General features: G+C 41.9%; 1 protein-coding gene across 2 annotated transcripts in view; it reads left to right on the top strand.

Moving 5' to 3' along the window:
• Positions 1-1,186: 1,186 nt before the first annotated feature.
• Positions 1,187-14,827, top strand: part of pde4ba (phosphodiesterase 4B, cAMP-specific a) — a 229,487-nt gene continuing 215,846 nt past the window's right edge. The window contains exon 1 of one of the 2 annotated variants that reach the window (XM_086270260.1): positions 1,187-1,201. Coding sequence is in view for 1 of the 2 variants with exons in the window: in XM_086270259.1 (XP_086126385.1) it covers positions 11,544-11,559 (16 nt within the window). In the remaining variant the exon portion in view is untranslated. Of the gene's footprint in view, positions 1,202-11,179; positions 11,560-14,827 lie in introns of those variants that run through there. The other variant, XM_086270259.1, reaches the window with a different exon arrangement.

The following is a 14,827-nucleotide window of genomic DNA, read 5'->3' as shown; positions in this document are numbered from 1 at the left end:
TAGCGCACCAGTGGGATTAATAAAGTATTGTTGAACCGTGCTTTCTCAGTCTGCGCCCGAGTCCGTTCCACCACCGTGACATGAACTCCATCAACACACATTACATTTCACTCTACCGCTGGCATTCATGAAGACAAACATTTATAGGCATAAATAAAGAGACAGCGCAGTATGATTTCCCTCAGTGGTTTAATGGAATCTACACACAGCCTAAAACTTGGCTGCGGTGTAACTCTCTGTCTATAAAGTGTTTCGCACATGATCTCAGTAAAGCATGCTGGATTAGCAGCATATTATAGGCTAATGCAAGAGTTTAGAGTTGATTCTGTAGGAACCTTTTAGCATGTTCAGGGTCTGGGTCATGTGACCCAGTGTTTTCTTGTGTTTTGGTGTCTGTTGTGTTTATTATTATGATTATTTTTGGGTAACTGGTTAGTTAAGATTTCATTCTTATTACGTCTCTGAATTTACTTATGAACAGTTTAATTCCTTGTTTATTAGGTTCATCTCGTGTCTTTGTCCACTGTGTCCCTGTCTCTGTTCATGTGTGTGTCCTTGTGTCTGCTTCCCCCCTATGTTGGTTTTGGTGTTGTGTGTGCAGTCTGTAAGTCAGGTCCCCGTGTCCACAACTCCCTCGTCCTCTGTGTGTCTCAGTGATGTCTTTTTCTCCCTTCATGTCAGCAGGCCATCAGGTTCTCTGTATTTGTTTCTTAGTTATGTCCGTGCTCTGCCTCCCGTTTCTATTTCCCTGATGTTATTACAAGCCTGCGTGTCTTTGTCCCCGTGCTTCCTGTTTTATTTTGACAGTCTTGCGTCCCACATTCTGTGTGTTCAGATTGCTTCCTCCTGTCTTGTCTTCACGTTCATTCGTCCCAGCTGCGTTCCCGTGTTTCCTTTTCCCTCGTCACCCTCGTGTGTATTTAGGTGTTTAGCCGTCTTTCGGTCCGTCAGATTGTCTGTTAACCTTCCGCGTCTCCCCGTGTTCCCAGTTTGTTTGCTTTATGTTAGTTTTCCCAGTTTAGGTTATTCTTCAGTTTCATGTTCTTTTGCCTTTAACGTTTTGTTTTGTATTATTTTCACCAGCCTTTTCAAACGGCTCGCTTTTTGTTAGTATCGACGTTTCCGCGTGTGATTTGTCTGCATTTGGGTCCACAACTCTCCACTCCACACGGCCAGCGCACACTGGTGACACTACAGCTGCGTGAGTGTGTGATTTTTAACCTGATTCAAAATTGTTTGTAAAAACATGCGAGTGACTGACTATATGGGTAATTTTTTTTTCATGTATGTACCACTGAACTATTTGTGCATCGCTGTGCTCACCCGGAGCTGCAGACAAACTGTCTGCTGATTGAAATAACAAACCTGTCAGGCTCTTGGATGGTTACTTGCTCTCTCAGACTGCAGGTCTGCAGAATCAGAATGGCACACAAACCACTCCAGGTCAAATTTAAGATCCAAGCATGATGGAAATTCAGTTGCAACAACCTCAAATTGTGCATTTACACTTTATACTTATTTACCAAGAAAAAAGGATCGTAGTGACATTTAAAAAAAAGAGTAAGTAATAGCAAACGAATGACTCAGATCATTCTATTTAACATTTTCAACATGAGTGTTAAATATAACAAATAGTGAAGTCTTAAATGAAGTATTTCATCAAATATTACACAGCCCTTTAAATAACATGTAAGACAGTGAAATGTCTGTTTTTCAAGCTGTTTTTATTCTGTGTGCGTTTGTGTGTGTGTGTGCGTGCGTGCGTGTGTGTGTGGATTGACCTGAGGCACCTGCCTGACATGATGAGCTTAAACAGATGGTGCACAGAGTGTGTAACGTTTTTTCATGATGTTCTCAGCCCTTCTGAAAGAGGTAAGGAAAAAAGGACATTTGTATTTGTTCGATCATTTCTTTGCTGTAAAAAGCTGGATGTGTGACTGATGAATAAGTCAGGCTCCACGAAGGTGCAATTTTGTTTTTGTGAGTATCTTCAGTGCAGATGTGAAAGAAAGTTTTGTGTCCCACACTGTTTGGTTCTCTCTGTTTGTGTGGAGTCATCTAAGCTTAGACTGAACATCAAGCAGGAATAAAAATGACTAAAGTGTTGCCCCCACATTTACTTGTATAACCTGTATTGATGCCAGCAATTATGAGGTGTGTGTGTGTGTGTGTTCACACATGCAGGGTTATGCCAGTGAGTCATGTCTGGAAATCCTGCTGTGAGGACTGACAGTTAAACTCAGAGAGAGTGAAGTAGCAGTGTGTAGGCAGCACCTCTCAGCACACCTCACACACCGAAAAGTAAAACAGCGCACGCTTTCTAAATGAGACATGAGCATATGTGTGAAGAGCAGTTATTTATACAGCACTACACTCATATTTGTTTAATGTCGCTTTATGAAAAAAATCAGAGCGTGACGCAGTTGGTCCCAGAGAACATGATCTGTCATGATCGGTAATCAGGGTAAAGAGTGTGAAATTAGCAATTTCAAATGAACTTTCCTGAGCAGCAGTCTGAAAGCACAGTTAACTCTTCCCAACTTTTCTGCTGTAGATTTAAGTCCGGAGATACGAGATGGATTTTGTGTAGTTGTTTTTCCTAACAATGGAAACTATTCCGTCATCATCCAAAGATCGTTTCTGTGGTTTCTCAGGCTTTTTTGTATTTCTTCCTTATAAAAATGTAACCGATTCTCAATTTGCCAACTTCTAAAGCTTTTGCTATCTCTCTGATAAGTTTACTTTCCTGACTAATTATAGCCTCCCTCCATCCTCATATGTAAAATTACATTGAAAAGCTGTAAAATAAAAATGCAACACCTTAAATCAACTTCAGGTACTACGTCTGCTTCCTTACCTGGCCATAAAACTGGCTGTCAGTTAGCTGTTCAATTAATATTGAGCCTCTGCACTGTGTATAAAAAATGTTGTAATTCCTGAACAGTTATTGCAGTATTTCTGTTGAATCCCTTGAATTAAAGCTGAAAGTCTGCACTTCAATCATGTGTTGGCTATTTGATTAAAATGACATCAAATCATGTACGTAACTGGATATTTAGGCATCAGCAGCCACGTTGGCAGAAAAGGGGAAAGGTCGTCTCTGAGCTAAAGATGCTGTGATAATCAAGTTTGCTCCACTGCTTATTAAGAAATTAAATAAATGCAACAAATTTCCCAGATGAGGTCAAGACTGATACCTCGGTTTACTGCCTACCATCCAAAGGTATCATTTCTTGACACCTTTATCACAATAAAAAATCTGACCACCAAGAAGTATTATATCTATAATCATGGAGAAAAACAACAGTCACCCCACAACTGAGCTTGGTTCATCCACTCGGCTCTGTGGCTTTCAAGGTCAGACTGATCCAAGCTGCTGTGCACATGAATAACAGCAATTGTTTAGCACATGAGACAGCAGTTTAAAAAAAGAAAAAGTGACATAAAATAGCTTTAAATGTAATCCAGAAAGGGATTTTAAAGAAACATCACCTGGGAATGATCTATTTTTGCTTGCAGACCTCACAGTGAGTTTATTCTCACCTGAGATAAAAGATGGTGAATATTTTCTCACAAGGGAAACGATAATCAAAGTAAATCTGCAGTGTACCTGTGCACCGTGCTTTATATTAGCGGAAGAATCTGTGAAATCAGCAGCCGACACAGACAAACCTCTTGTGGCGCAGTAGCAATGTTTACGTATGTGTTTTGTGAGCATACTGTAGGCGTGTGATTGCCTGATGAGAATCTGAGGACAGTGAAGGATGTAGCTGTCTTTTCTCAGTTTATTTGAATTATTTATTACATGATGGCATTTCTGAGCGCGTCTCGTCTCGTGCACCTGTTTGCATGTGTGCATTGTTGTGTGTTTGTTTGAGCAAGCGCACATGCTCGTGTGCATGTGTCTCAGCACCCCCTCAAACTACCAGATGGCAATGTTTCCTAATCATGCTTGCATTACTTAAGTAGTAAATCCCCGTGGTTGAAAAAACCCAACACAAACAGACACACACACATGTGACAATCTTTTTATTTGCTCACTTTCTACACATAAGTTCATCCATATGCAAACACCAAGATAAACACAGACACACACGCCACATGATGATGTCCTAACCTTGCGGTGACATACACACGTGTTGCACTCACCATTAAATAAGATGACGCAAACAGACATCCTCGGATTGGTCGGAGGATGCGGGTCGAGTGGGATTCATCACAGGAGACTCTGCATCTAATTAGAAGTACAAAATGCACAGTTTCATAATTTGAACAAATGCAGTTGGTCATGCATGATGGCATCATCTCAATGATAGCTGTGGAGTCCAATCGTATCTGTCTTGAAGCCCAGGGCCTGCATTTGACAAGTAGAAGAAAAGGCTATGAGATCAGCGGGGATGCTCGTGAAAAATATGACTCGTGGTATTGCAGTAGTGGCATTGTTTTGATCTCTACTACAGTTTAGATAGCCTCAAGGTGTATTTAAAGAGATATTATAGCTAAAATCAGTGACGGCTTGTTTGCATGTGAAATTCAGTCAATCTTCTCGGATCCAAGAGCTGAGACTGAATTGATTTGCATTCACTTCCACCTTTTGTTCCATTTTCAATTCACCGAAATCCTTTTCTTCCCTCTTGGGTTGCAAATAAAATGCAGCCCAGCTTCAGAGTATAAATAGGCCTAAATGGATTTGTCATCTCAATCTGTTGTCACACAGAGCTAACACTTACACATAAATGCTTATCTCCTGTAAGCATATCTATTCAGTGTAGGACTTTATTCTTTGCAGTATGACAGATGAGATCTTTGCTGTGGAGGTGGTGCTGAATTTCTCATCGCTGGGTGTGTTGTGCGTTCACAATCCGTGACTCCACAAGGCAAAGGCTGATCACATGTTCACCGTCTCCCTGCTCCTCTATTACCCTGAACTCGATGGAATAGTCTCAGAAAATGTCTGTAAAGCTTGAGCTAGCGGACGCAGGTGGTTTAAATAGCTCTGTACGTGCAGCTGTGTGTGAAGACACGGAAAAGGGAGTGTGTGTGGAGAGCTCCCAGAGGCTTAAATAGAAATGAAGGAAGGCTGCAATCTCTGTGGTTTTCTGCTCACTAGAAAGACCAAACATCTCAGATTCACTGGAATCAAGTATTTTGCTTCGGATTTGCTTCTTCTTCACTGGCAGCATAAACTGCTGTCAGCACGACTTTATTTCATAAATTGATTCTCACAGAAAACTTTCCAAAGAGTTCTAGATGCACGTTTAAGGGAGTATTTTAATGCTTTGGGTATATGCTGCTAGTGTGCGTTATTCTCCCGAGGTGTGTGAGAAGATCAATACCACTCTCCTTACTAATGTTAAAAGCAATTAGCTTAGTGTAGCATAGCATCAGGGAATCTGGGCACAGTCCCCATTAAAGCTGCCGAAGTCATTTTTATACACAGTTCTGCATTTTCAGAGGCTCAAAATGAATTTGAAAATCTTACCTTTAAAAATCAAATAAATGGTGCATTTTTTCCCTTGACATGCTCGCCGACCTCCTCATCCTCAGTGTCTGTTTATCTGGGGGTATTTCTGCCCTCAGCTTTGCATTTAATAAGGGATAAATCCATTTGCAATATGAAGCACTGTCCAGTGAGTTTCGCAGCATTTTGTTAAATCTAGCATTTACAGGCCTCACCTGCCTGTCAGTTACCTGTCCCATTAATTTGGAACTTTTAAAAATGGTGGACTATGCATGAAACTGGCTGTAATTATTGAACAGCTTGTGCAAAATGTTTTGAAAACCCACCAGGCGACCTGTGCAGTTGCCGTTGTTTTTGCGTGTTCCAGTTGGTCACTGCAACTTCTTGCATTTGCCCACTGAATGAAGAAAAAAAAAGAAAAAACTCAATGCAATCATCAGACAACTGCCCATTTTCCCTATAGTCATAAGGAGGTTGTCATACTATTTTTACTCTAGTGTGACTGAGCCATTGGAGATCATGCATGAATAAGAGTCACTCTGACCGACCAAGCAGCCTGACTTCCTGTTGGCTCCCACACACACACATCAGTGGGCTTAAATAAAATAAATATACAGCTTTTCAAAATGATACAAGCTGCACAGATCAAATGCATCCATCTATTCTCTTGAGCTTCTCTTGAGGGCGACACCCTGCATAGGTCGCCAGTCTGTCGCAGGTCTAACAACCATTCACATCTATAGGTAATTTAGAATGACCAGTTAACCCAACCCCACTAACTGCATGTCTTTGGACTGTGGGAGGAAGCCTTTTAAGAAATAGGTGGATTTGTAAAAACAGAGAGAATTTTTCTCCTTTGTTTCCATCACACGAATGAAAACAAGCAGTACAGATTGCTGCCAGTTCTACATGAGAGCAGTAATAACATTTCCATCCAACTCTCCCAAAATAAACACCTTATCTCTTCCTTTAAATAAGAAATTGCAGAAAAAAGACTTTTTAAATGCCTCATGTTGAAGGCTGGAAAATGTTAGTCTAATATTAGGTAATGGGCTAATTTTCCACCTTCCACTTCATTTCATCCTGACAAAGTGTTTATGTTAGATGTCCGGCTGAGGCTTTTAATTTGCTCTACAAACATCACTGCAGGTTTTCACATAACAAGGTTTCCTATTGAGAGGAAGACTGTTTCCATGAAGCCTTTGCATAACACTGCCGATATTATGGTATGGATGCCCATCAGGCACCGGGGTGACGTCACCATTATTGTATTCTTAATCCTGTGATTTTGTCAGTTGCTTTTTTTTTCTTTTTTTTTAGCGGTTAAAGGTGGCAGTGAGCTAAAAGGGAAAGCTGCTGGAGCATTTATCCAAAGATGTGAAAACAGACTAAAATCATGCCCTGAATACTTTTATTATAGAGTGAAAATATTCAGACCAAATTAAATGTTATTGGCTGCGCAGGCACACCGACAGACATTTTTACCACTTTGGGCAAAATGAATAAATCAGTTCTCTTTAAGGACATTTGACTCATTCATGAGCTTCTGAATTGTTCCGCTGAGGCTGAATGAAAATTTCTGACCTTAAGTCTATAACAGCTCTTCAGACTAATAAGTAATGAACAGTGTGAGATGGCGTGGGGCAGATGGAGCCTTTTTTGAATAAAGCTGCAGAGAAATTGGGCCTTTTTGGCTTTCTGAACAAACAGCGCAGCAGTGATTTCACCTTTCCCTTTTGTCCTCGTATCAATATGTTTCTGAGGTCTGTAAAGCTGTGAAATACAGACACTGAACAGCGCTCCAGATGCATCATTAGACAAAACTGCTCTGCCACTGGCAGCGCAACACGAGACCTAAAACCGCAACATCTTATCGTGCGATTTCTCACAATGCTAAACCGACTGATCTGCATAACTCGGTCTCGATGCTAAGCACTCCCACATGCACGATCGTCTTCTCTCCCACATAAAATGTGGACGATACTTGACACAAGAGGTTGCAAAGGGTCAATAATGTGCTGCCAGAAAAAAGTACATTTTTGCATTTATAGCTGACTGTCATTTGCTATATATGGGCTGCTGCTTCTTTTCAAAACTAACAGTTTGAGCAGAAACCTGCACAGCTGCAAGACAAGATTAGACATGCTGTGTGATGGTATTGAAAGAAGGAAAGAAACAAACCTTTAAGGGAAACATAAGTCATGAGCAACGATATATTAGTTTGAAATGCCATTTCACGGTCACTTGAGTCACTCTAAATTCAACTGAAGGCTGAATGTGAAGGGGAAACGGTAAAAAGCAATAATATGAGTTTCATATCGGGAAGCTTTGCATAGCTAAAATCTCTGTTCTATTGGATTGAAATGAAACGCAGCTCTTGTACTTGGATTAGAGTAGAAATTCATTACACGACTAAAGCTTTCACTCTGCGACATAATTTAAGGCCGACTGTTGGAGTTTACTTATATTTTCACCCGCTGCAAATAAAATGTAAAAGAAATCTTTTCGACTTAAAGCAGCAGAAAGTTATCAAGTGATGTTCAGCTACAATAACGTTGGGCTTTTATCTCTCTTTGATAAATTGTAGCTGTGTTTTGACAGTATATAGATTATGAGTTTTGCTGCTTGAAAGCCTGGAAGAGCTCAGGAAGAGTTTTTCTTTCTGAAATTATTTTGATTAATCTAGGTCAGCAAAAGCTCTCGTGGACTACTTGAATCATTCGTGACAAATAATATATATTCGTGGGTACAAATCAACCTATAAATGGTCTGTGTAGCACAGTTTGGTGGTGTTTGATAAACAAAGCCAGACGGAAACCACACGCGTAACGTGATATAGTGACATACTGCGTACGGTTTAGTCGCAGATTTATAACGGCGGACGCCAAAATCAGAGATTCACGACCTCACAGCAGAGTAAAAATAATAATGTCCCCACATTATTCTTCATGTTGTTGACTACAAACAAAGATTATTTATTGCAACATGGGAATCACTTCAAAAGTGATTGGAACTTTAAAAAAGAGGGAATTTGGGAATTCTGTGGGATCGTGTTGCTGAAAGGTTAATAATAGCTCGATGAATATGAATATTCATACAGTCGGCAGCTGTAAGCTGTCCATCAAAACAATCAGGAGGAGCGTGAAATCACTCAGCTAAATGTAAAGAACAGTTTGATGTTTAACTAATATTATTTTGACTCATCATTAAACAGTTCATCAGATGCACAAAAGAAAGAGACTTGGTGATTAAATAACTGTTTCATCTCTTTGTTATTAGAATAGAATAGAATAGAATGCCTTTATTGTCACTGTACAGATGTACAATAAGTACGTGAATTGCACAGTGGTGGTTTATAGAGGGAAGTCCTTGGATTGGAGGGATGAAGGAACTGTGTTGTCAGTGCATGTGTGAGTTCAGGCTGGTCGTGGCTTTTGGGAAGAAACTATTCTTGCGTGTCTGATGCACCTGCAGCGCTTCCCTGAGGAAAGCAGGTTGAACAGGTCAAAAACAGGCTCTGTCCTTGATGATGTGTGATGCTCTGCCGAGGCAGTGGGAGGAATAAATGTCCATCAGGGAGGGGAGAGGGCAGCCGACGATCTTCTGTGCTGCCTTGACTCAACTCTGAAGCCTCACTCTGTCAGCTTTAGTGCAGCTGCCGTACCATACTGTGGTGCAGCATGTCAGCAGGCTCTCAATGGGCGAGCAGTAGAAGGTCAGCAGCAGGTTGGAGTCCAGCTCGTACTTCCTGAGGACCCTCGGGAAGTGCAGCTGCTGCTGGGCCTTCTTGACGTCCGCTGTGATGTTGTCTGTCCAAAAGATGTCAGCGGAGATGAGGACACCAAGGAACCGGAAGGTTTGGACCCTCTCCACACACTCCCCGTTGATGTATAGGGGGGCTAAGTCAGCGCTGTGCCTCCTGAAGTCGACAATGACCTGTTTGGTTTTCTTAGTGTTCAGGGCCAAGTTGTTCTCTGAACACCAGGCTGCCATCTTCAGGACTTCCTCTCTGCAGTCTGCCTCGTCTGCCTTTGATATGAGTCAGACTACCGTGGTGTCATCACCAAACTTGATGATGAGTTGTTGTTGTTGTTGTGGGTTAAGAGACAATATAATTCATAATCTGATATTTTATCTACAACAGAGATGAGAAAATGGCAGCAACAAGTTAAAAAGCCAGGACTGGAAAACAAAAGGTCAATATTTTGTTTGATGGCGCTAAAAAGAAAGAGTTGGATGATCATTTTAACCAATTAGATTAACTGGCAACAAATTGACTGCAAATTGTGAAATAATTTCACGCCATAAACCTGTGAAGAATTTAACTCTCTCATCCTGTACAGTACATGATATCATCAAAAGAGTCAGAGAATCTGGAGAAAATAAAAAATCAATACTGGATGCCTGTGATCTTTGGGCCCTCGGGCAGCACTGCATTAAAGAGAGGCACGATTCTGTCATGGAAATCAGCGCATGGGCTCTTCCAGAAACCACCGTCTGTGAACACCATATGTGAGCGTGATCCAGAAACGCTGGGCCAAAGCTCACCGGACATGGACTGAGACGAAGTGGAAAATGCTTCCATGGTCAGATTAATCAACATTTGAAATTAACATGGACAACAAGTCCTCCAGACTAAAGACAAGAAGGACTGTCTGACTTTTGGGACATGTTGCTGCCATCAAAGTGAATGTGATTAAAATCTGGGTGTGTTCTGTTTGCACTTACATTTTATACAGGGTTTCAACTTTATTAAAACTGGATTTGTACATGCTACAGCAGGGGTGTCCAACTCCAGCCCTCGAGGCCTGGAGTTGGACACCCCTGTCCCAGGGATCAGAGCACAAAAATGAAGGTCCAAAACAAATTTTTGGAGGGAGGCCTCCAAACATCCACATCTCTGCTTACATACCTGAAGCTGTGTCTTTCAGGGTTGTGATGTTAGTGTGCTAACAGCTTCACCAGATTGCCGAGGATGTCTGCAACGCGTTTAACCTGAACCCAACCAGGTAGGACACCTATCAGCTCAGCTATAACAAAGGTCTGTGTGCAGAAATGTAAAACCATTTACACATTTTAATTAAAGCTTTTAAAAGAGCAACTGTAGCCAGGTAAAAAAAAAAAAAAAATCTAGTGGAGCACATGCACCAAAAACGACTTTTTTTCCTAACATGCGCTAAGACAATGTCTGGGTACCAGAGCCGTGGCCTTTCTATAACTCATAAGATAGTGATAGTTGGTGATGATTCACAAGGCTGGTCTGTGCATGTGTCACTGAGGACACCTACTGTAGGAGGAATGACTCCAAAAGGGTTTGTTTTATGTCTTTTGGTTTTCATTAACAAAACTCATGTCTATGAATTCTTTGAATTTGTAAGCAGACATTATTTATTATGTTGAATTCGATTTTCCTTTGTGTATATAGAAGTTACACGGTGACAACGTTTATTTTATTACATCCTTTAAAAATGTGTCCAAACGGTCTCCTTGTCTTTTTATCTGTGCTTTACTCTGCTGATCCCTGCGTGTTTGACGTCCCTGGTCCCACACCAGACTGCCATGCTCTCATCTCGCCTCTCTCTCTCTCTCTTCCTGCCTCTCAATTGGTCCGCGCTCCGTGTCTGCTGAGGCTGAGGAGGGAGGGATGATCGTTGAGGCGCACTGGCTTTCAGATGGATTTCAGATGCGAAAGCTCGCACATGCTCTCCAAACTCCCCTATCAACACATAAAGCAGCTCGGTCTGTGAACGGAGCTTCCGAATTGTTAAACGACAGGATATGCAACTGAGACCAAAGGTAACCAGTTTGGTCAAGCGTTTCGGGTTTGTTACAGTTTTGTTTAAATCTCGGAAAAAGTGGGTAAACCAGAGACCTTTGATCATGTGAATAAAAGAAAGGGGGGGAAAGAGACAAACGAGCGAAGAGCCTGGATAAGAGCTGTAGAGCGAACATATCCCAGCAGAGGATGGCGAGAACACTTGCTGAGACGGAATAAAAAACCTTTTCCGATGTAGTGACAGCGGATCTCGTCCGAAAACAACGCGCAAAGAGGCGCCGGGATTCCCTTTGTCCCCACGTGTGGATGCGCTGTGAAGAAGGTAATCGGGACGCTTATGAATGTTATCATATCGCATTGGATTTACTGTGCTTTTTTTTTTCTTTAAACATCTGCGATGTCGTTTGTGTTGATGTAACTAGCAGCGCTGAACATGATTTTTACTGAATGAAAGTGATTTTAGATCGATGATGTGGATTTTGTTTGTCTCCTGTCACCTTTAATACATGGACAAGTTCAGCCTAACCCCAGGCGGTGATCTCAGGTGTTTCACCTGCTTTTTATCACAACATAGGAAGCTGCGTCCTCTCAACCCTTTGAGTCGTGTTATAAATATTACATAGAATTAAGGTATTTACATAAGAGTTTAAGGGATTTTAGGCTTAAGTTTGTGCGTTTAACATAAAATCATTTCCTATGTGAGGTTTTACAATTAGTTTTCATCTTTTGATCTGTATTTACTTTTGGGTCCAAAAGCTACAAATGCATGAAAAGGAAGCTTCAAAACTGGCGGCATGTTCCTGTATGGGTCAGTTGTTCTGGGTGACCAACCGTCCAATTAACATGTGAGCCCGATGCCATTGACAGTGTCTCCATCCGCAGGACAACATGATGAATATGAAAAGGTTGAGAATCATATCCTAAGGCTGCCACAGTCACCAGATCTCAATTGAAACGGGCACATATGTCGTGACCCAGCCTCCCTCGACAATATGTTGCGTTTTTTTTGTCACCTATTGGTACCTGCTCACCAGCTTTAGTGTCAGTGATTTAAAATGACGTGTTGGTGTCACAGCTCTGTCTGCAGCATTGTTATAAAAATCATCCACAGCAGACTCAGCTGTCAAAAGTGCTTATTAGCCCTAAGAGTGCACACAGGTCAAGTTGAGAAGCCTGAGAAAAGTGCACGACTGTTTTATTGTTCTCTGAATGGTTTTTAAAGCTGTTCGGTTACAACCCCTGCACTCAGCCGGGACGGAGATGAATTTTCCATTCTTGCATGAGGATTACGTTACTATGTTCCCACATTTGGAGAGCTGTCAACGTACCTGCCTGTCACTGAGTTTGACACTTTGGTTTCCAGCACTGCACAGAGCTGTTGCTTTTCTTGCCAAACTTCAGGAACCCTTGTTATTTGCAAATCCTAAACAAATACGACCCTTCGTTCAGTTCAGTTGTCCCTCAGAAGCTCTAACAAAGGAATACATAATCTTCTATGAACAAATAGCTTTTTAATCTGTGGGTCATCTACCAGTCACAAGGTTGCTGGTTTAACCTGCATGACAAAGTATCCTTGGGCTGAACTCCAAGTTGCCCCTCATGTATCTGTGTAAGTGTGTGTGAGTGTTAGTCAAGCTGCTTAGGCATAGACAAGAGTGTGTGTGTGTGTGTGTGTGAGACTTAGGCTTGTAATAAAAAGTGCTTTGTGTGTTCAATAAGGGTACAAAAGTGTTGTATAAGTGCCAGTCCATTTACCATTTGTAATGCCAAACTTAAGCGGAAGAATGACAAGTGCACAGACATCTTGGTTCTTAGTGGCTTTTACAATATCACACAACAACCTCAGTCTCTGCCACTGTGAGACAATCTCACAGAGGATCTTTTTGTCAATGGAGTTAATTTCTGGATTTCATTATATCAGCATTAACTGTCCCTCCTCTGTGTTCTACGCTCAAGAATGAACGCCCCCTCGTGCTGGCACTGGCAAAACTTCCAGCTAATGGCCACGAGGACAAAAATCTTAAATCTGTTTTCATCCTGAATAACAGCAGCTTAGAGTTTAAGTGTGAACTCAGAATCTGTTATTATTGAATCAGTTACAGACATTTCACGTCTTCATGTTCTGTTTCTATTGTTTTTCTATATCAATTGTACATATTTCTCCTGTTTGCTATTTATTCCTGCTGTCTACTATTTATATTTAACTCCGGCACAGTTGGTGTGGAGCACTCAGTTTCGTTGCACATGTACAGTGACAGTAAAGGGCTATTCTATGTCAAGAAGCACTGCAGATGTGGATATTTGGGTTTTTTAAGGTCCGTGCTGTATGGAGATGTTGTACAATAGGAACTCTGGGGAGATCCTAACCTGACAGGTGTCTTTCTTTGGGAGCTAAAACTGTGAACAAGCACAAAAATCAATGTACTGATGGGCTTACTGGCTGTGTTGTTTTTGTATGTATACCGAGCTTCTTACTAACTGCACGCACACACCAATCTCTGCTCCGATTCCACTTTATTTCGTCTACTTCTCCATTTCCTCTGGAGCTTCTTGCTCGCGAGTGAATTACACACATTGCAGCAACACAGTGCCATCTAGTGGCTGATACAAACATAGGTCAACATGCTACATCTCCCTTCTTAAAAAAAAACACAACTCAGGCTTGTAAAATTTCTAAGGCAACTGAAATTACAGGAATAACATCCTGAGCACATCCATTGATAACATAGCATTCGACTCAATACTGGCTATATCACAAACATAATAAACAGATGCATCTAGTGACATCATTGGAACAACAAACATATAAACAGCCTTTTTTTTTTTTTCTAGGGCAGCGATCCGCCTGCACCCTTTACAATATTACAGGTCCAAGACCTGTCTTGGTTTGGTAACACGCCCATAACGAGTCGTGTATCCAGGTGTTGTAATGTCTTTATCAGGGGGCTCCACAGGCGGGGGCTGAGATACCACAGGGCTGTCATCGCGGATGCCTGTTGGTTGAATGAACTCCTCACCTCCTACGCTGTTCCTGCTTCTGCGGAGGTGTCGGCGGTTACGCCGGTAAACTTGTCCTGTATCTGTGGTTATGTTGTAGCTTCTGGACGTGTCGGCACAACTTGTGACCACAGCTGGTTTCCAGGAACCGTCTTTTTGCCGGAACCGGACCGGTGTGCCAGGATATAGTTGAGGCAGAGGTCGGGCGGCTCTGTTGAAATAAGTCTGCTGGCGCTGCTGGCAGACTTCTCTCCTTTCACGCACTGTTTGCTGGCAAACTACTTGGGGTTCCAGCTGTTTTGGTGTTGCAGGGAGGATGGAGCGAAGTCTCCGGCTCATGAGTAGTTGTGCAGGCGACTTTAAGTTGTCCACGGGGGCGTTCCGGTATTCTAATAGGCTCAAGTAGGGATCCTTATGTTCCGCTTTGGCCTTGTCCAGAAGTTTCTTTGCTGTCTGGACTGTTTTCTCGGCTAGGCCATTGCTCTGTGGGTAATGGGGACTAGTAGTGGTGTGGGTGAAACTCCATGACTTTGCGAACTGTTGAAACTTACTGGAAGCATAGCACGGACCGTTATCACTAATCACCGACTCTG

The sequence above is a fragment of the Aulonocara sp. 'chitande type north' Nkhata Bay genome, linkage group LG17 (genome assembly GCF_057382095.1).
Source record: "Aulonocara sp. 'chitande type north' Nkhata Bay isolate Kocher_YH1m ecotype deep benthic linkage group LG17, A_spYH_male_GT1.1, whole genome shotgun sequence".
Lineage (NCBI taxonomy): Eukaryota > Metazoa > Chordata > Actinopteri > Cichliformes > Cichlidae > Aulonocara > Aulonocara sp. 'chitande type north' Nkhata Bay.
This window is presented reverse-complemented; position numbering and strand designations above follow the sequence as displayed.